At 43.5% G+C, this 20,666-nt stretch overlaps 1 protein-coding gene across 3 annotated transcripts; it reads left to right on the plus strand.

Moving 5' to 3' along the window:
• The first annotated feature begins 1,310 nt into the window (after positions 1-1,310).
• On the plus strand, positions 1,311-18,045 carry NIPAL3 (NIPA-like domain containing 3). Of its 3 annotated transcripts, none has more exons than XM_010576102.1 (13): positions 1,311-1,400; positions 3,290-3,697; positions 6,061-6,129; positions 6,214-6,385; positions 6,495-6,554; positions 7,266-7,411; positions 8,203-8,299; positions 9,544-9,679; positions 10,350-10,438; positions 11,941-12,004; positions 13,027-13,121; positions 13,821-14,016; positions 16,604-18,045. In XM_010576102.1, exons 2-13 carry the CDS (start codon positions 3,599-3,601, stop codon positions 16,644-16,646), a joined length of 1,266 nt encoding a protein of 421 aa, XP_010574404.1. In that variant the 5' UTR covers positions 1,311-1,400; positions 3,290-3,598; the 3' UTR covers positions 16,647-18,045. The 3 variants fall into 3 exon arrangements, with proteins under 3 accessions (XP_010574404.1, XP_010574403.1, XP_010574405.1); XM_010576101.1 differs by lacking the exon at positions 1,311-1,400 and adding an exon at positions 1,845-2,108; XM_010576103.1 differs by lacking the exons at positions 1,311-1,400; positions 16,604-18,045 and adding an exon at positions 1,845-2,108 and having other exon boundaries at positions 13,821-15,035.
• Positions 18,046-20,666: the final 2,621 nt, after the last annotated feature.

Consider the following 20,666-nt stretch of genomic DNA (forward strand, 5'->3'; position numbering starts at 1 on the left):
TTGTCCTCATTTACTGAGTCAGGCATCTTAACTCACTTCACGGGGCTGACCCTCTCTAAACCGAAAATCTGAGGAAAGGTGCTGAGCGCCCCAGCTCCTGCCAAACTTGGACACTAAGCTTCCCCTTGCCACCCAAAAAGCGCTGCGCTTTGCAGGCCTGGAATCCAAAGCCTTGCCTTGGCAGTGCTCTTGACTGCCAAGAGATGGTGAGGTGAAAGCTACTACAGGTTTTCAAATTGCATAGTCTCTCATAGACATACAGTGACAAGAACACTGATACCTCATTTAAACAAGCTCTGGTGTTACGACTACCAGTCACAGAGCTGCACTGGCAATAGTGTTGCGTTAGGAAAGCTTAAGCTGCATGAAAATATAAGTGTGCTTCTGACCAAGGATAGTACAGATCTTAAGATGAGCTCTGCACTGAGAGGGAAGGTTGGTGTAGGGAAGAGGTCTGAGTAATTGCTAGACAGGGCTCTTACAAGGGTGGTTGTACAGGACAAGGAGTTGGTCAGTGCCTCAAGGGAGCAAGGAGCAAAGAGCAAACTTTCCACTGTCTTGCAAAACACACAGCAACAAGATTATGATTTTGATAGCACTTATTCCCTTGTGCTGGTTCATCCCCAAGGAGAGCAATTTTGGACCTGAAACACCTCCAACCAGCTGCAGGTATAAACTGTTTCAGATGCCACTTCCTCTTCATTTCATTAATGAATCCTTGCTGTGCTCTGACAGAAAAACCCTTGCATGGTTGGGGTTTTCCTTCTTCAGCTGCAAAATGATTGTTGCAAGCGCTGTTCCTGTTCACTACATGGTACCGAGTGGTGCTCTTCTGCTCAATGTTCCTGTTCACTACACAGTACCGAGGGGTGCTTTTCTGCTCGATGTACCTCGTGCTCCTTCAGAGCATCCACGAGTGCCTGCGGAAAGGCAGGTATGCGTGTTACCGAGCTACCCCACTTCCAATGGAACAACTCTGCGTAGCGCCGCCATTTTGTTTCTGAAACAAACCCGTCACGAACATGAACGTGCAGCAGACGGGCTGAGGCTGGAAGGACTGGGTTGGTTTTCTACAGTGAGGTAACGGGTCAGCCATAACCTTTGTTTTCGCCGTTCAACCAACCGCTGCAGCGACTGCTGCCTGGGTACAGGCCGATCGTTGGGGGGAGGAAGAGGAGGGGGAAGGCGGGAAGCGGCCTGAGGAAAGACCCCTCCTCGAACTACAGGAAGCAACGTCACTGCCCCGCCCCGGCCCGGTGTGGCGCGGTGCATGTCGGGAATGGCGTCAGTCCTCCCCGTCAGGTAGCGCGGTGTACGCTGGGAATGGCGGGTACCCGAGCGGGTGAGGCAGTGCGGTGCGCGCCGGGGGTGCCCCCTCCACACACACCTCCCCGCTCCAGGTGAGGCGGCGCGGTGCGGCCGGTACCTGCCGGTGCGTCTCGGGACGCTCCGGCCCTCGGCGGTACCGGCGGCCGAGGGAACGCGTACACCTGGTTGCCGAGACAACGGCCCGCCTAGCTCTCCTCCAATCACTGCGCCTGTTACTTTTGGGCCCTCCGGCAGGCGCCCAATCACAGGCGAACTTTCAGAGCCGCCGCCGTCCGCCGGGTTGAGCATGCGTAAGGTGGCTCGGGGAGGGGGAACCTTGTTGCGCATGCGCCTTAAGGCGGCTCTGGCGGCTGGAGCTGCTGCTGCCCCCCCAAGACGGGGGAACGGACGGACCCCGCCGGGTGAAGGTGGGCTGCCGCGGTTGTCCCTGGGCCGGGGGCTCCGGGAGGGGCCTGCGGGGCCCGTCCCGCAGCAGGGCGCTGGCGCCGCCGCCCCGCCCGAAACGAACGGCGAAACCCGGTTCCTTCCTCCCGCCCGCCTCCTCAGAGCCCTGCGCCTCAGACGGGCTCGGCCCATAGGCTGGGCTAAAGCCCGACCCCCCGGCCCGGCAGCCAATCCCCGCCGACAACCGGAGCCCGGCCCGGGACTGACAGGGCTGGCGGCAAATCGGAGGGGCCGGGTAGGAACGGAACGCGGTTCCTGGCCGGGAACAGAAGTTGGGGGCTGAAGGCCCCGGGGCCGTGGGGGTGGAGTGCGGGGGTCGCTCCCTGAGGGAGCAGGTGAGTGTTCGGGACCGCTGGGACAGGTCGGCTCTGTCCCCTCGCCCATGCGGGTTTTCCCGGCGGGGTTGTGTGGGAGTTTGGGTCGGGAACAAACCGCCCTTGGGGTCTGGTTGCGGGTCTCGGTTGGGGAGGGCGGCTTGAGCCCCCGAGGGTGATGCTGGGGGCAACCCCTGCCCTCAGCCAGGCTCTGCTCTGCCCAGGCAGGGTTTCCTCATGGTCGGAGGGGGCTTTGCCCCCCACCTCCCCTCACAAAGGGGTGTTTTTAGCTTTTCGTGGCTAGGCGGTTGTGCTACCCCTGTCCCCCCCACGCTGGAGATGCTGGGACAACCCGTGAGTTAAAGTAATCCCTTGCAGGCCAGGGTTGGCCAAGAGAGCTTGCGGTTCGTAGCCTGAGCGTGGGATGGGTCTTGCTACCTCAGGATGTGACCGCAGGCCAATTGTCCAGGGTCTAAGGGATGCTCAGCCTGCACCATTTCAGGTAGTCTTTGAAGGACATGTCACCTGTGAGGATCACACCCCTGCAATGTCCATACTCCAGTATCCCCCTCCATACAAACCAGGAGATGATGCTGATGCTCCTTGAGGCCTTTGGTGAAAGGAGCCATCGCAGTGTGCAGGGACCTCAGACAAGCTTGGTGTGTGCGTGCTTTCCAGATACCTGCAATGAGTCTGGCTCTAAGGAATTTAGCCTCCAAACTCTGCTCACAGCAATTACACTGAAATGACCTCTGTTTGGATGAAGAGCAGCACTGTCATCCCCAGCACATGGGGATGGCGTGACTAATGTAATGCTGCTTCCTGAACAAACAACAGAGGTACGCAGGCAGTAGAGAAATGAAAAGCAGGGCTTGGAGGACTTCAGAGGCTTTTTGATAAGAGCTTTCCAAATGGCAAGGCCTGATGTTAAATACCAGCTGAATATGTCACCCTTGGGGCCAGGCCAGTTTGCGAGCTCTTGTAAAGCAAAGTCTGTGCGATTTCTGTGTTTGAGACTTTGTAAGAAGGCATTTAAAATCTGCTTTCTCTGCTGATATGTGCAGCTGTTAGTTTGATTCCAGGGGGTTTTCTGTGGCCTGTCCTTCAGCAGGATTTCATTGCAGGTTTTGGACCATTGAGTTCATGTGACCTAATTCTCCTTTGTTTTTTCTTTTTCTTTTTTTTTTTTTTTTTTTCCTTAGTGTCACCTTGGAGGAATATAACCTTGCTGCCCCACTGACTGGCTGGAAATATTGGCTTATCTACAGTTCTGCCTACAGTGCCTACCCTATCTCAGTGTAGCCTGGTGGGGGAAGAAAAGCAGCAGACAGGCTACAGAGAATTTTTTGTGCTTCACTGAACTAATTGTTGCTTGTCCAAGAAAACAGGATGTATGGGAAGAAGTGGTACCAAGTTACAGATAAGGTGGTTCCAGCAGGGTCCAAATCTCTTCTTTAAAGAGAAGTTCCAGCATCAGAGAGGCTGAAAAGCAAACACCCCAATCAACCAAAATGGAAGGAGGCAACAGTCCAAATCTACAACTTCAGCAACTCCCGTTGGCCACAGCAGCGGTTTCTGTGCAGCCACACACTGACTCCTTTTCTTACAAGGTCAGATTTCTACCCCAGTCTATCCCTAGAAGGTCCTAACTATTCAAGTAAGCTGATAATGCCACTGTATTTTGCTTTTTTTTTGCTTTTTTTTTTTCAGAAAGTGCACTATCTTTGTATTTAGCCATGCACAGTGTGTTATATGCTGTGTATATAAGCAGTGAGAGAAAGAAAGAGAAAATCTGTGTCTTGAAGAGCTAGATAAAGTGAAGAAAGGACTGGCAGTTAAAATGTGGATGTCTAAAGGTGGTTAAGTGCAATAAATTCTGCTAGGTGCCTTTTCAGGCTAACCCATACATCAGTAAATGAGATCAGATGTTCCAGTCTGCTGTATATTCAAGTACTTGAATTTCAGGTGGGTCAGCCCACAGGCATGCAGGGAGCCTGCAGCTGAGATGGGACATGTTGCTGTAGTTCCTCTTTATTTTGCAGCTGGGAATGGAGCTGTTCCCAAATCAATTTCATCTGAATCCCTGATTCTGAAGGTGCTGAATCGCAGCAAGAAGGTTTCTTTTTTTTCACTGGAAAAAGTACTTTGCTAAGAACACAGTCCTAGGTGTGTTATAAAAGTTGACCAGACTGATGTTGGCTTGCAGGCTTTCACAGTCCAGAAGCCAATCCCAAACCTGCTCTGCTCTTAGGGGCTTTTCAGCTGAGGCACCGTCTCCTCCATGTCTTCTAAACTGAAGTCCAGTTGCTGAACCAGTAAACTGTGCTGAGCTTCTCTGGCTACATCTGTGATCACTGTCGTGGTTTAACCCCAGCCAGCAACTAAGCACCACGCAGCCGCTCACTCACTCCCCCCCATCCAGTGGCATGGGGGAGAAAATCGGGAAAAGAAGTAAAACTCGTGGGTTGAGATAAGAACGGTTTAATAGAACAGAAAAGAAGAAACTAATAATGATAATGATAACACTAATAAAATGCCAACAGTAGTAATAAAAGGATTGGAACGCACAAATGATGCGCAGGGCAATTGCTCACCACCCGCTGACTGACACCCAGCCAGTCCCCCAGCAGCGAATCCCTGCCCCCCATTTCCCAGTTCCTAAAGTAGATGGGACGTCACATGGTATGGAATACACTGTTGGCCAGTTTGGGTCAGGTGCCCTGGCTGGGCATGAGAAACTGAAAAATCCTTGACTATAGTCTAAACACTACTGAGCAACAACTGAAAACATCAGTGTTATCAACATTCTTCACATACTGAACTCAAAACATAGCACTGTACCAGCTACTAGGAAGACAGTTAACTCTATCCCAGCTGAAACCAGGACAATCACACAGTGCATTTTTCTGCCAACTTTACTGTCTGTTGTGGGAAGATCTTTCAGGTGTTTTTGAATGAAGCTGCTTGGGTGAATCTTATTTTCATACATCCTGATAAAGAGATTTTTGTTCCACTGATAAGAACTTGAAATCTTAAAGTCCTTGTCTTACTATGTATGAGAAAATCAAGGACAGTATATTTACTGGTAAGGGAGGAATACGAATGTGAGCTCAGTTATCCCAAATCAATCAAAGTAAGTACTAGACTGTATCTTGGAGACCAGGACTGAAATGGAAAGTGCTAATGACATCTAATGAGATTTAGACAGTTGTTGGAAGAACACACATGCTAAATGGCCTGGCTTAGCCTCAGGCTCTTCTGTTCACTCCTAATGTACATTTCCTTTGTGACTCAGCCTGCTTTACATCCTTTTTTATTTCAAATTCTGTCTTTAGACCGTGAGAATTATTGCTGAGCTGTGAATGCTAATGTAGAAGGGGTTGGGAGCTTGCTAGGAGCTGCTACCAGTTGCCTATTACTTTGGAATAACTGGTTTGTATAAAAAGCAGCATAGAATCTATGATAATTGGGCTGCCCCATCAAATGGGCTAAATTACCTACTGAACCAGCAGACGTTATAAGTGGAAAAGAGCAGAATGTGACCTGCAGAATGCAGAGGTTCCTGATCTATACTCTGTTGAATTCCAGGGCAACAAACATCCTCATGAAAAGAGTTTTTCAAAGGGAAGAATGAGTGAATGGATCGTTGTGTTTAGATTTATCTTCTTCTCCTCTGAGAAACTGCAAAGAATGCAAATATATGCACACTACTTTAAGTCTCTTGTAGAAAGTGTCTGTTAAGGAAGGGTTATCTTTCACTGGAGTTTCACAGATTTGGAACATAGCCACAGGGAATTTACCTGAATTGCCCTAGATCGTGTAGAAAGGGAGGAAGATAAACAGAGATTTTATTGACAGGTGATCTAGGGACTGTTTTAAAAGTCTGCTCTCTTCCAGGTTGTGCAAAAAGCTCCAACTTCCTTCAGCGTCCAGTGGCTAATTTAATATCTGTGTGTTTACTTTGTTTTTACAGGAGAACTTGATTGGTGCATTACTAGCTATTTTTGGGCATCTTGTTATCAGTATTGCACTCAACCTCCAGGTGAGTATCATGAAGCAAATATTCATCCCACATTAAAAAGCATCAAGCATGGCAAAGCTTCTTTGCCTTTATTTTCTCTTCTAGAAATACAGCCACATCCGTCTGGCAGGCTCCAAAGACCCCCGAGCCTACTTCAAAACCAAGACATGGTGGTGTGGACTGTTTCTGCTGGTGCTGGGAGAACTGGGAGTGTTTTCCTCTTATGCATTTGCTCCTCTTTCACTGATTGTGCCACTCAGTGCAGTGTCTGTTATAGGTAAGGGGGAAAGAGACAACAGCCATACAAGTCTGAGAGCGTTCCAGTGTGAAATTGCTGATCATTGGACCGATACATAACTCACTGTTTCTCTCTCCTTTTTTTACAGCTAGTGCAATCATAGGAATTATATTTATTAAAGAAAAATGGAAGCCCAAGGATTTTTTGAGTAAGTTCCACAGTTCCTTTTCATTTTTCCTCTGTTTACAAGCCATTCAACACAGAGCATGGCCTCTCAAGAATCATAATTAGAGGGATGGCAAGATCTCCATTAGCTATACTACCTCTTCGAAGAAATGTGTCATCTCATCCACTGTTTGTTAAAAATGGATTTTTGTTTTTTGTTTTTTTCTGACTTGTGCCAAATCATCTGAAGCTCACAGATTTTAGAAATACATGGAAATGGTGTTTGTTTGCAGGATTTGAGAATCATGGTTCTCTGGGATGAAGCTGCAGCCTAGGGCCTTGACTCTGCAATAGTGTAGGCACAACTTAATCAGCTGAATTTCATACATGTGCAAGTGTTTGCAGAACTGGGGCATTCATTCTTCCATTTCCTAGAACATGGGCTGTGGGCAGTGCCAGGCAGGATAAGCCCCAGATACAGATCTCGTAGCTCCTATTTGTTTAGCAGATGTTACCTGGTATGAGCTTTTTTTCTCAATTCACAGAACACACATTGCCTAGGGTTTTTTTGGTTCTAATATTTTGAAAGTGGGACATGAAGGGCAGAGGAATGAGTCATCCAGAGGAATGTGCATGATGTCATTAATGGTTGCTGTGCATGTGCGCTATTAATTCCATGCATCCACACTAACCCACTAACTTTGTCCTCTTTTTTTTTTTTTTTTTTTCTTTTTTCCCCCTTTGGTTGCCGAAGGGCGCTATGTTTTGTCCTTTGTAGGCTGTGGTTTGGCAATTGTTGGAACTTATCTGCTGATAACATTTGGACCTAATAGTCATGAGAAGATGACAGGAGAAAATATCACTAGGCATTTAGTGAGCTGGCCATTTCTGTTGTATATGGTAAGATGGCCCATAAAATGTGGGACAGTTTTCTGCTATATGCCTGATTGGGAGTTTAATTTCAAGCATTATTTTTCCTTATGGTTACTAGCAATATTCCTTGCACTTGCTAATGAACCTATGCCAGCTTTTCCCGGTATCAGTTCTACATTGCCTGTGGACACCTGCATGCACAGTTTGGAACCCTCCTATTCTTTCTCTGTATTATTCTGTTAGGACTTATATACCTTTAACTGAAAAGTTTTAAAATAGCTTGCTCTCTCCCTGACCTGTTGGCTTCAGCCTGTGGCAGTAGTGCTGATGGCAGCTGAGAGCAACTGTTCCAGAGGTGTCCAAATACTGTGCTTGCATCTGGGCTTTTTCTACACTGACTTTCTCTGGAGCCATCAATCTCTCATTGAAAATCTTATGAAATCTATCGTTTTTTAATGGAGATAAGTGTGGCCATTAAATAAGATGTGTGCTCCAGGGATCACTTAAAGAACCTCATTACAGAAAGTAGGCTGAGATCTCCGATGCGAATATTCAGTCAGGATTATTTGATCTGCTGCTTTACCATGAATATAATATCAAAAGTGTCCCATGTTTACTGTTCTGCAAGAGGCTATTGAATATCTCATCTAATTAGAATCTAAGATCATGCTAAATTTGATCTATAATTTTGTGGGATCCTCATTTTCCTTTGATTTGCCCTATTGTGTAAGTCTAATGTTTGACTGCCTCAGAATCCTGTTTACTGCCAACCCCATATATCCCACACTTTTTAATATTCTCATTTCTATCTTTTGTAGCTTGTGGAGATTGTTATGTTCTGCCTGCTACTCTATTTTTACAAGGAGAAAAATGCAAACTACATTGTTGTTATTCTTCTGCTAGTAGCCTTGCTGGGTAAGTTGATATGGACTTGTAAGATCTTCTAAGCATCTATGGCATGTAGGGAATTATATTGACCTAATTAATGTCATAAAATGCACCAATTTACTCCAGAAATGCTACCACTAATTAGATGAAGCTAGTGTCTTGCAGTGATGTTTAGGATCTTTGCAAATGACCTTTGAACAATTAAGACTTATTTCCCATAAGAATGAATAATATGCCAAATACAGAAAGCACAAGTTATTTATTAGTGTTTGTAATTTTAATCTGTGCATGCAAAGCATGGTATGATATTTTATCTGCTCAGTGGATGAGGAAGGCTGATTCAGTGGATGAAACAGAGGATTTGACCTACAAGAATCTTCTTGGCTCTGGGAAGATTTGCTCTGTGGCTAAAGAAATGATAAATACTCTGCCATGCCAGTATGTCCCTATTTAAATTGGGAGAGCCTCTGGGCACGGGGTCAAATGATGTTTTTGAAATCCTTATAGCCTACAGTGGATCTTACAGTGACTTTGAAAAGGCCGGTATTTCACTTGTACCTTTCTCCACATTAATCTGCTTTTTAAGAAACTGTGATCAATTAAACTTTAAAAAGGGTGAATAATAGCAAGGCAGTGACGCAGTCTGACATGCTGTTGAATCTATGTCACAGTTCTCTATTTTTGCTATTTATGCAGCTTCACTTACTGCAGTGTCGTCTTTTTTTTTCTTTTTTTTAACTGTTTGGGGCTGGATTTCAGTAACTGATGCCTCAGAGGCTGCATGAATTATAGAAAAAGCATCTATCCTAATTCTGAATGGCCCCGACTTGTGCACTTTCAAGAAATGGAAAGGAAGTAGGCTCGTTTTGATTCTTGTTTTGAAAACTTCTTTAGCTTTATTAACCAAGCCTATATGGCATCAGAAATTAAAATTTGTATATCCTTCCATCGTGTGATTGCACAACACTGTTTAAGCACTTAAAAAAAGCAGTAAATGCTCTCAGTCCTGTAGACAAAGGAACCGTGATACAGAAAAGTTAAGTGATTTATTGAAGGTCACTGTGTTGAAGTTGTTGGTAATAAAACTGGCAGAGTTCGCAATAAACTAGGCAGTTTGCATCCCTTGTTTGGCCTGGTAAAAGGAGGGTTCAAGTTCTTGCAGATCTTGGTTTTGTTTGCAGCTGCCTGTCATGTATAGAGTGGATATGCAGCATTCCTGTCCCATTGAACACATACCAGTGCTTCAGCTGAGTCTTGGTAAACATTCACAGGTTCCATGACTGTTGTGACTGTGAAGGCTGTGGCAGGCATGATTGTTGTCTCGATACAAGGAAACTTACAACTCGACTACCCTATATTTTATATCATGTTGGTGTGCATGATTGCTACAGCGATCTTTCAAGCAACGTAAGACATTCACTCTCTTTTTGACTATAACTGTGCTGGTTTCAGTGGATCAGTAATTAGTGGGCTGTTTGTTACCCATTCCAAGAATGCTGATTATATTTTAGGAGACCTATCCATTCTATTCTGTGACCTGTCCTCAAACACATGTCATAGGAGCCTGGGATAGTGGTGTTCTTTGCTTTTCCATGTAGTGCCAAGTAGTTTTAATTCCAAATTTATACATCATTTAAGTATTTGCAAAACAATGTTAGGAATGAAATGGTGGCAAATCGAATACAGTATCTGTGCGCTGGCTAAAATGAAAGTGCAGAATCAGTGTTGATGATATGTCTTTTTTTTCCTCTGTACCTGTAATAACATAAAAAAGCCAGTAGCAGCAGGGATAAAAAGCTATTCAAAATGTGAGCGACATTCTGGCCCTAAGGTCAGTGGCAGCAATTTCACTGCCTTTAGTCAGTACAGCCATAACGCTTACTCTTCTATCATTTTTATTAAATCCTAGGGATGCTGCTGCAGGTTTAGTGAGAAAAAGAATAAAGTTTCTTAAATTTATGCATCACTTTTGAAAGGTGTTTCCAAAAAGAAAGAGACCTATGCTAGTCCATGATAACCGCTATACAATTGAGTATCCTTCCCAAATCAACCCCTGTTGTCTGTCATTGTATTGCAGATTTTTAGCTCAAGCCTCACAACTGTATGACTCATCTCAGATTGCCAGCATCGGCTATATCCTGTCCACAACAGTAGCAATCACAGCAGGTAACAGTGCACAAAACAGTGTGTTGGTCCTTTCTAGAAGGGCAGAAGATTTGGGAAAATAATCCTCACTTACAGATGGGGAAGGTGAATACTCAGCCAGATGATGACTTGTATTTTCTTGTCATCTTTCTTCTGCGGCTGACTTTGTTTCTTTTTTCTTTCCAAAAATGTGAATTATCCCATTAGACTCTGTTAAAATTTTCTGTTAAGTTCTGTCATTTTGTTTAAAGTGCATGGGAGCTTATGTTTGAGACTGTTACTCATACCATACTAGCGTGTAGAAGAGGGTGATGTATGCTCTTAGATGTGCAACTTGAATAGACAGCTGAAAGTTCTCCTTGTGTAATTTTATCTAGATTTTGTTAAAATGTATGTGATACAGTGTATAAGCATACTTGCTTCCTCTGTACAAAGGTGTTACAATTCTCTTCCTGATAGTCTTGCTTGCATTGTATCTAGAATGCAGCTGCTCACAGCTTTATAGGCATTTTTCTTTCTGAACAGTTTACTCCCATTTCAGCCCTTACCCACGTAGGAAAAGCTTTGTCTGCGTGAACAAAGATGAGCATTTCAAATCCCTTTAGGCTTCAAACCCGACAAGCAGCCTTTTTAAGGTTTTGTTCTCCTCACTTAGACATATGAGCAAAATTGGGGAAAACAAACAAACAAAAAAACCAAAACCCCAACAATGGAGAAAGTGCATCTGCTTGACAGTGATGGATACTATCTGTGTAATGCTCTTCCAGGTGTATAAGGGCTATAGCTTTCCATGTGTGTAATATGTGTAAATTACACATTGCCTTTTAATGCTCTTCTTCAATGTCATGAGAGAGTATGGCCTACTCTTTGGCTCATGTTTATTTCCTGTCATATTCCAAGCCATATGCTGCTCTCCGATTCATCAGCTTATTCACTTCAATTAGCAATGTAAAGAGTAGGAGCCAGAATGGGTGTCCTGTTGACATCCAGGACACCAAGGACTCTTGTCATCTTATAGGTTTGAACTGTATATACTTGTTTGGGGTCAAGAGTTTGTATCCTGTTGTAGTTAGAGAGATCCAACTTGGTTTGTCATTCAGACTTCAGAAATACAGTCTCTCTTGTTTATGTGGTGACCACTGCTGTATGGTCAGAATTTGTCTCAGGCTTTATTAGCACAGTGACGTGCAATAGTACCAGCAATGTTTCCTCTGTGGCCCCCTACCCCAATATGGAAAGATTTGTACTAGTTGCTGTCCTGCTGTGTAGATTTACTTGCATCTATGTTAGTTACACCAGTATAATTATTTTGGTAGTGAAATTCTAAAAGATTTGTCAATAAATTGTGTAAAGTGGAAATCAGGCCACCTTTTTCTATTTTAAGATCATAAAAAAAAAAGGTGCTGACTACAAAAATAGGAATCTTGCATGATTTGGTTTCTGGAGGGACTAGTGCTGGAGATGTAGCACTAGTTGCTCATGTAAGCTGGAAGAAAGATGTCATGAATTATTTCCTTTTAAAGGAGCAACTTTTTACTTGGACTTCACCGGTGAAGATGTTCTCCATATATGTATGTTTGCGCTTGGGTAAGTGTTTAAAGTTTCTTTGATAGAAAACTGGGAACTATTTCTTCATATGACTAAAATTTTTAAAATATGTATATATTGGCAGTACGTACTGTCTTGGAGAGGAGGAGAAACTGAAAGCACTTTCTCTGTTAGAGCAGACAAAGGCCCATAGAGCTCAGTATCTTGTCTGAGTGATGATGGATGCTCTAGAGAAATTGTATAACACTAGGTTATGCATAATTATACAACATTAAACACTTAATCCCTTACTGTACTGGAAATCAGCTTGGATGTTGAAGCAAATGGGCTGTTTTTCAAGCTACCTGCTCATGAATCTAGAAGAAATGCAGAATAACCAAAAGAAGCCATCTCTAGGGAATCTGTTTCAGGTTTTGCACCCAGCCTTCACTGAACTGTGACTGGACTTCTGGAGTCCTCTTTCTTAGGGCGTGGGCCCTCACACAATGCAGATACAATCAGTAAAACATTTGATGTGTAACTCAGTATTTAGTTCTAGTACATGTCTTAATGTGATTAGCCCTTCATAATCAGGGGACATTCTGAAATGTCTTTCAGATTAGTACAGAAAAAAAACAATTGGGAGATTAATGTTATGAACTGCGCCTTTCTCTGTCAACATGCTGTAAAAATCAAGATCGACAGTTGTTAGTGTGTTTACCTATGGGAAACTTTTCAAAGGTCAGGCTGCTAAATCCTGGAATTTCATCAAAGAAAACCAAATTTTGATATGGTTTCTTCCCCCTTTAGTTAGTCAAGGTTAATTAAATAATTAACATGAAAACTTTTCCCTGCGTTTTGATAAAGAAAAGGTGAAATTGTTCTGATTGCTAGGTGGATTTCAGTACTGTTGAAGAGGGTTATTCAGCTGAGACAGCTCCCTGTAATTCTTCGCAGTTCTTTCACTTCCAGTTCTGAATTCTTTATGGTGCTACATGATAGGCACTCAGAAGAAGCAACATGCAATATTACCTCCTCTCCCTTTTCACAGTTATCTCAGCAGCTCTTGTCTTCTCTCTCAGGTGCCTCATAGCATTTCTAGGTGTCTTCCTGATCACGAGAAATAGGAAGAAATCTGTACCATTTGAACCTTACATATCAATGGATGCTATGCCAGGTAACAGTAAAAATACAGTGGTTTATCAGTCTTTCTCTTTTAAGTATTGGGCTTCACAGTGAAAGCTCAAGCTTTAGGCTCTATTAAGTATCCGGATATATCCGGTGGCTGTGTTGTTTTCTAGTTTTTCCTTCTCTGGATTGTTTGCACCTTGTGAGGAGTATGTGCATGTTTTGCATGGAGCAGAGAAGAGGTGATGTGCTACTTGGGTGCCACTTATGCTGGGTCCTCTGACACCAAGGGGGGGTGTCATATTTTGTCAGAACAGCCTTGTCCAGTTGGTTGCTATCTGGAAGGATGAACTAGTTTGAGCATATGCTTGGGACTGGGCTTGGTCTTCATCCAGCAGGAAGAACTGATTATTGGGGAAGGCTGAGGTATGTTGCAAGAGGTAGAGGCCAGGGAGAGCAGAAATTTCTTTTGGGAAGTGCAGCTAAACTCTCTTTCTGGTGAGCTGTATAAATGATATGCAGCACTTGATAAATAACTGACTGCCATCCCTCATTCACTTGACGCTTATTTCTCCATTAGTTGCTTTAGAGCTAAGCAGAAAAATATTATGTCTTTCATTTAACACTCCAGGAACTGATGAGCCGCATATCACAAACACTGAGACTTTATAATTTGCTGAGTTACCAGAGTGCAGGAAGAATGCACCTTTGCTCCTAAGCATTTAATCTCTGTCTTTGCTCTTTTCAGGCATGCAGAACATGCACGATAAAGGGATTGCAGTTCAGCCTGACCTCAAAGCTTCTTTTTCCTACGGTGCCCTAGAGAACAATGACAACATGCCGGAAATTTACACTCCAGCTACGTTGCCGATCGTGCAGGAGCAACATGGTTCCAAAGGAGTTTCTGCTCCACCCTACCGGGTGCTGGAGCACAGCAAAAAGGAGTGAGTGACCTTTAAGGAACTGATTTGAATCGTCAGAAGTATGACCTTTATTTATTTACTTATTAAAATATAAGCAAGTGTAAAGCCAACCTTGATATAGTTTAAAGCTCGTCTCAAACTTAACTTTCAAGGCTGATTATTAAAATCAACAACTCTCTATAGTTGTGGAGTGGAAAGCATTCATCTTAGCAAGAAGTAATTCACAGTTCTCCATTGACGGCTGCTGTCTGGAAGTGTGAAATGGTGAGCGCAGTATTGTGGCAGTATGAAACCGATGAGATAGCAGATGCTGTGAAAACGCAGAGCTGTGGGTAGAGAAGTGACTGTGCAATTTTTAGTCCTGCTGGGAATGAGTTTATCTCCAAATAGGAAGTTTTCAGGAGTTGCTCACAGAGAGAGGAGGGCAGGATTTAATCTTTCATGTATAGAGACTGTGACGGATTACCAGAAAAGTTGTAAATCCTCATGTCTCTAGCGTGATCACCAAGCTACCTTAACATGGCAATAAAATGTAATTGTTTTCAAGCATGAATACTGAAACTTACTGTGTCTTTAGAGCAGCATAATTGGTTAGAGTAAGCAAGCTACTTTATTCCTTCAAAACGTGAATCTTGGGCACTTCCTGTACACCTGTTCTCTGACTAGTGTTGAACATATGCACTGACAATGTGAATTGTTTTTATAGCACCACTGGATTATATGGCAGCTTAGAACAAAGATTATTTGCCAGTTCTCTGGTTTCATAGCAGGAGCGTCAAGCTGGATTAAATGGTACACTGGGAACACTGTAAAGTATGAGAACAAGAAGAAATGAGAATAGTAACGTGAACGGTATCCGGTGGGAATTTTTTGTAGTTCTTGATGAGGTCCTAATTCTCTATCACTTTTCTTTCTGGCTGAGGCAGGATTTCCAACTTTGTTTAGTGGTCTTAAATGCTTAAAGGTGTTGACATTCCTTAGTTAAAAAGCTCAGTCTAGGTGTTGTAGGCTGGGGTGTCGTCCCCCCCCTTTTTTTTTTTAAAAAAAAAAAGGGGGCAAAAAGAGATACTAGTAGTGAATGACCTAAGAAGAAAAGAGAAGTGTGCATAGTCCAGCACTCAGTGAGGACTGTAAGAGTAATGGAGCATTGTGTACTCATAATATTTATCTTTCCAGCTTCCAAGAGATAGCTAGAAGCTGATACGAAGGGAGAATAGACACAAGGGGGGGAAACTTGTCAAGTGAAAAGGACAAAGTACAACATTTATTGGCATATGCAAGTTATACTGGCACTTTGATATCATCATCTTCTCTAAAAGCTGTTGTTTTGCTGGGAGACAGAATTTTAAGTCTACTCGGTGTGTCTTGGACTGGATGTGTAGTGGAGTGTCTCCAGGACCTCAAAAGACTTTGTTTGAAATGAATAGTGCTTGTGTTCCATGCATTTTTAAGTGGTTACTCTGATACCAAGGGGTTTGGGAGGATCTTGGACTTGCAACAGTGGCTTTCTGCATTTTTTTTTTTAATTTTTTGTTTTTAAATTGACTCATGGCCAGTTTCTGTTCCCACTACTAAAAATTCTCAAGAACTCCACTGACTTGTATATAGTTATTCTAGATTCTTACTATTGTATATGACAACAGAACTGTTCTTTTGCATATGTTTGCCTTGCCAGCTATGAATACTAATTCAATCTGGAAATACTTGAGATTGCTTTGGCATTTTTGTGCAGCTTAGAAAAATTATAATCTTTCCCCCCTGCAAAGAGTAGATGCCTAGTGGCTGCACGTGTACCTATATGTGAAGTTTCTTCACCAGCTTGGCATGTCTGACAATTCAGATCTTATCAGTGGCATCCCGTACACTACAGCTTATGAAACCTCAAGAAATAACAGCTTTTCTTTTACCCTCAATACTTTTTGTGTTTAAGTAAGATAACAATGTTAATGGACTAATACTGCCAGAACATTAATCTTGTTGGAGTTGCAGTGACACTGATTTACTACCTTTGGCTTTGTATCCCTGGTAATCAATTGTTTGTGAATTTATGTGCAGCTTTTGTTCATTAACAATACAAAACAAAGTAGTACAGGGGAGGCGGAATGGGAAGGGTACAAGAATGCTGGCTTTTCTTATCTCTTCCCTTTTAATCAATAGCAGTAGCTGTTTTGACCTATTAGTTCTGAAACCACAGAAACATACTGCTTTAAAACAAGCTGTGCTAAACCATGCATAGCTACAGATTCCACTTTTTACATGGCAATATTCTCCGTGTTTAATTATTACAGTTGTTGCTGTGGTATAAAATAATCAGAAGGGCTTAAATGTTTTGCTGTTAACTTCTATTATTAGGATGGTCCTATGTGTAACAGAATGTAGTTTTCCCAGTTCTTAGTTTCTCAGTAGTATTTAAAAACTGCAGTTGACTGGTGTGCAGACTTTGTAGCTGGTAAATGGCTGGTTAGGTTTTTCTCCTAATCATAGAGCCTGACATCATGAGAGACAGAGTGCTTTGCCAGGGGGAGAGCGCTACTCTGATGCGGAGCCCCTGCTTGTACTTGTCTTTTTTGGGCTGCTCTCTGGCCTGATTCAGTGATTTTTTTTGCAGTATACTGCCTGGATTCTCCGCAGGCCTACAGCCGGAGCACTGACTGACTCCTGGCCTGACCTTCCTCTCTGCCAGAGAGCCCTCAGTTGTCAGCATGTGGCTGTCTTCTGCTCTGAGTGAAGTTTCCTCCAGCCATAACCTGAGCTTTTCTATTATTGTGCTGTTTTGGCCCTTTTCTTTCAAAGACTCTAAAGGCAAGAGCCTTGCTCCAAAGCTTTATATAACCATGTTTTATTTACACAGTCTGTGTGTGTTTGTCATTATTAAGTAGAGTTATTTAGTTCCCTCTACCTGCAGTGAGACTTGCTTTTGGACACTTCCTGACAAAGGACTCCAAGGGAGGTGATGTCTGTTTCTACAGCACATAAATCACAATATTTTTGATTACTCCATTGTGCCACATCAGTAGAGCCTGACGTGTTCCTTGGCCTATAGGTCTCAACTCAATGCACTGATGTTGTAAGGGTTGCATTTTTGCCAGTCTGTGTTAGCCACTGAAAGCACAGTAGTAGCACTGCCAGACTGCACCTCGCTCCTGCTCGCTGCCTATGTTCAATACTTGAATTATAAAATGTGGAGGGTTTTTGTGTTTTACCTGCTTCCCCCTTTCTTGTTCTTTCTCCCAAGCTTCCAAAAGATTTTCTTTTCTGCTCTTCAGCACAGTCTTACAGCTGCCATCTCTGGTGCTGAGAAGGCATGAACAGGGCCCTAGAAGCCAAACATCTGTTTAATAAACTTGACTGTAGGACTTCTGCACTCTTTCTAACAGTGGGAGGGTATAGCTCAGGATTGAAATAAACTCCTTACCTCCCTTCTAGTTCAGAGCTTACAAGCTGAAAACAGGAAGCTATTGGTACCCTCAAATCTATACTTTTTACAGAATATTTGTTAGTCTGAGGTGACAATGGCCATGCCTGGGATTGCAGCAAACATTTACAGCTATTTCAGCACATGAAGAGAAAAGCCCCATGCCACATTCCAGTCCTTCTTGCAGCGTGAAAAAGAATCTTGGTGTACAGCACACTTTAACATATATGTCAAAACTTCAGTTTATCCAGGGCTGATCCCGAGAGAGGCAGTGCACTGTAAACAGCCGAGTATGCTTAGATTTCCAAATGTGCAGCATTTTTCAGAATCAGGAGCTGAAAAAGTATGCACAGAGATCAACTGGCTGCTGTCTCCTTTACTAACCTGGTAGAATAGCTCCTTGATTTTCTATCTCCTAGCTGCTTTATCAAATGTGAACTGACATCTATTGCCTCCACACTGTGTCGCTTTTCAGTGCACCAGAGCACTTAAGATGTTCTCAGTGTGTATCTTACATGTAACTTTATGCTGTGGAATACAGCTCGTGTGTTGGCTGAATGTACAAAATGATCTGCCTACAATATTCTCTTGTTCATGTTAAAATGTGTAAATAAATCAAGCTTTACAGTATTGGACCATAAGGATAACTGCTTAATTTTTCATAAGCAATGTTGCATGTCTATTTAATTCTATTTGTCTTCTAGGTGAGACCTTTGGAAATGAAACTTAATAAAAGATTGTGGCAAAACCTATAGAATTCTGGCCTGCTCCATACTCTTGGTATAGCTTTAATTGGCCGTAAATGTCTTGAGAGAAGTTAAGACAGAATTTAGTTTACTACTGTAAGTACTATATGCATTCAAAGAACTGTCTTTTTTAACAGGATACTTGTAAATGAAATGCAGATTGCTACAACTTATGTTTGGGGCTGCAGCATTACCAATGCTCGCCATTTTACCTGAGTCTCCAAGTATTTGGCATCAGCTTTAGGAATCATATCGTTTACTTTCAAATCTTAGCTTTACAGGGCTTTAAAAAAAAAAATCTTAGCATTTGTTATTTCGGAGAAGAGCTTGAAAATGTGATCCAAATATAGCCTAAAGGAGTGGGGGACATACACAATATGAGCCAAATCACGAAACCAAAAGCATTATATTATTGGTGGCCTGACTCATGATTTTGCATGCCTGCCAACTCAATACTGAAATTGAGACAACTGCATGCTTCTCTGAGACAGCGAAGACCTCTAATACTAGTTGGGAACGCTACGCTGTAGGAGATGCCATCCTTCAGATACAGGATATCGTGTCTTTGATTGCAGGAGTAGACAGCTTAAGGGCATTTCCTAACAATGCCATTAAGAGATACAGACGGTCATAAATTTAGAATACTGGCAATGTAGCTTAATCGAATGCTTGCCAACCTAATTAACACTCACCATATGGGTTTTAGTCCAGGGGGATAAGCAGAAGATAACCCTCAGGATACTCTTAATTAAATGTATCTCTTGGGGTCCCAAACCACAAATGGAAAAAAAAACAAGAGCAGCCTTATCCACTTTGGTGTTAAAGCTGCACTTCATAGCAAGTCCCTGGACACAAGTATTAAAACACAGGCTAGCACTTTCTTGAATGCTTGCAGAAGCAGCATACCTAAGCCCCAGAGTTTCTGATAAATGTGGTAATACTTTGTTAACATATATCACTTAAGGGGTAGTGTGTTATATGAGACAACGGTGTTAAGCGCTAATATAAAGAGGTGGCAATCAAGCCAGATAGCAGGAGCATTACAAAAATGCATGCTACAAAAGAGGTGTTACTAGAAAAGACAGAGTATTAAAAATGCCCCTGAAATGGACACAAATGTTGGGAGCTTGTGGTATTAAAACAAAATAGATTGCTGACTAGGGAGGAAGAACATGGTATTCGATTAATAAAGCATGTGATTGCAGCAAGGAAAGGCTCCCATTACCACCTAAATTTGCACTGCATTTAAATTGCAGAATCCCTTACCTAGACAGGTAAGACTGATCTTACGTTTCTAAAAGTGAATTCTGCTATGCCCTGTTTTCTTACGAGGGAAATGTCTGCACTGTGGACAAATTACAGCCCTGGTAAAGACGACCAGTTTAGCCTTACTTTCTTTTTTCTGTACCTGAACTTTAGAAGAAAGCACTTAAACCACAGAAATTTCAGTATTTATGTCAAAAATCCTAACTGTCTTTAGGCTTTTCAAGTGAGGACAAAGCAAAATATTTGTGTTAAGTGAAATTCAATAGTTCTGCGTGCTTTGTGTGGAAAACCAAGTACAACCAAAAAAAGGATGTTGGTTTATGCTTTCTTTAGATGTAGATGTACAAGCATTCATTTATCATACAGTTCAGATGACCACTATCTCAAATCATCTCATTGCTGGATTAAGCTATGATTTACTCCGAGAGACGAGGGACATAAACTGTCACTGTTCCCATCTGGCAACTGCCCGAGCGTGTCTGCCAGCTGAGGCTAACCGCAAAGTAAAACCGATTAACTTTGGCCGCCATCTAGGAGCGTACGTGGGTCTTTCACGGCAGCAATCTGCCCAACACAAAGCACCACAGCACAGGTGCTGTGCTCCGAGAGTCAGTCCCGTGTCCTCTTCTCCAGCTTTAGCCTTCAAGGTCACTCACACGTCCTGCCGGGGCACCCCAAGGTGCTCCTGTCAGGTCTCGAACAGCGTTTCAAGGCTGTTAATTAAAAACATGGAAGAGACCTCTCTCCTGCCAGCAACTCAGCCGCCGACTGCTTCTCCAAAGGCAGTTCCTAGAGCAATTTGCAGCTTTTGAATCAATTCTCATCTCTCTGAGCTCGGTCATTCCCACAGAGAACCCTGGAAAGCTTTTCCTCCAGGCCAAGCAGACGGTGGAAGCCCATCGCCTCAAGGATCGATACGCGTAAAACCACCGTTCTTTTCCCCAAAACGCTTCGTGCCTTTTGCCTTGGAGACCCCACGGGGCCCGGAACACGCCTAAAACCCGCCACAAAACCCGCGGAGCACAGGCGAAGGCGGGCGAGCGGGGGGGGGTGTCCCACACAGCCCCTCACACCCCGGCGGCTGAGGAGATGGCCCCCCCCCCCCAACCGCCCGCCACCCCTCCGTGAGGGGCTGCGGCTGGCGCATGCGCAGAGTCGCCCCCCACCTCCATCCGGGTCACCGACCCCCCCCTCCCCAGCTCCCTGAGGCGATGCGGAGGCGAGGGGGCGCGCACGCAGGCGCG

This window comes from Haliaeetus leucocephalus, unplaced genomic scaffold (assembly GCF_000737465.1).
Source record: "Haliaeetus leucocephalus isolate CR32 unplaced genomic scaffold, Haliaeetus_leucocephalus-4.0 Scaffold517, whole genome shotgun sequence".
Lineage (NCBI taxonomy): Eukaryota > Metazoa > Chordata > Aves > Accipitriformes > Accipitridae > Haliaeetus > Haliaeetus leucocephalus.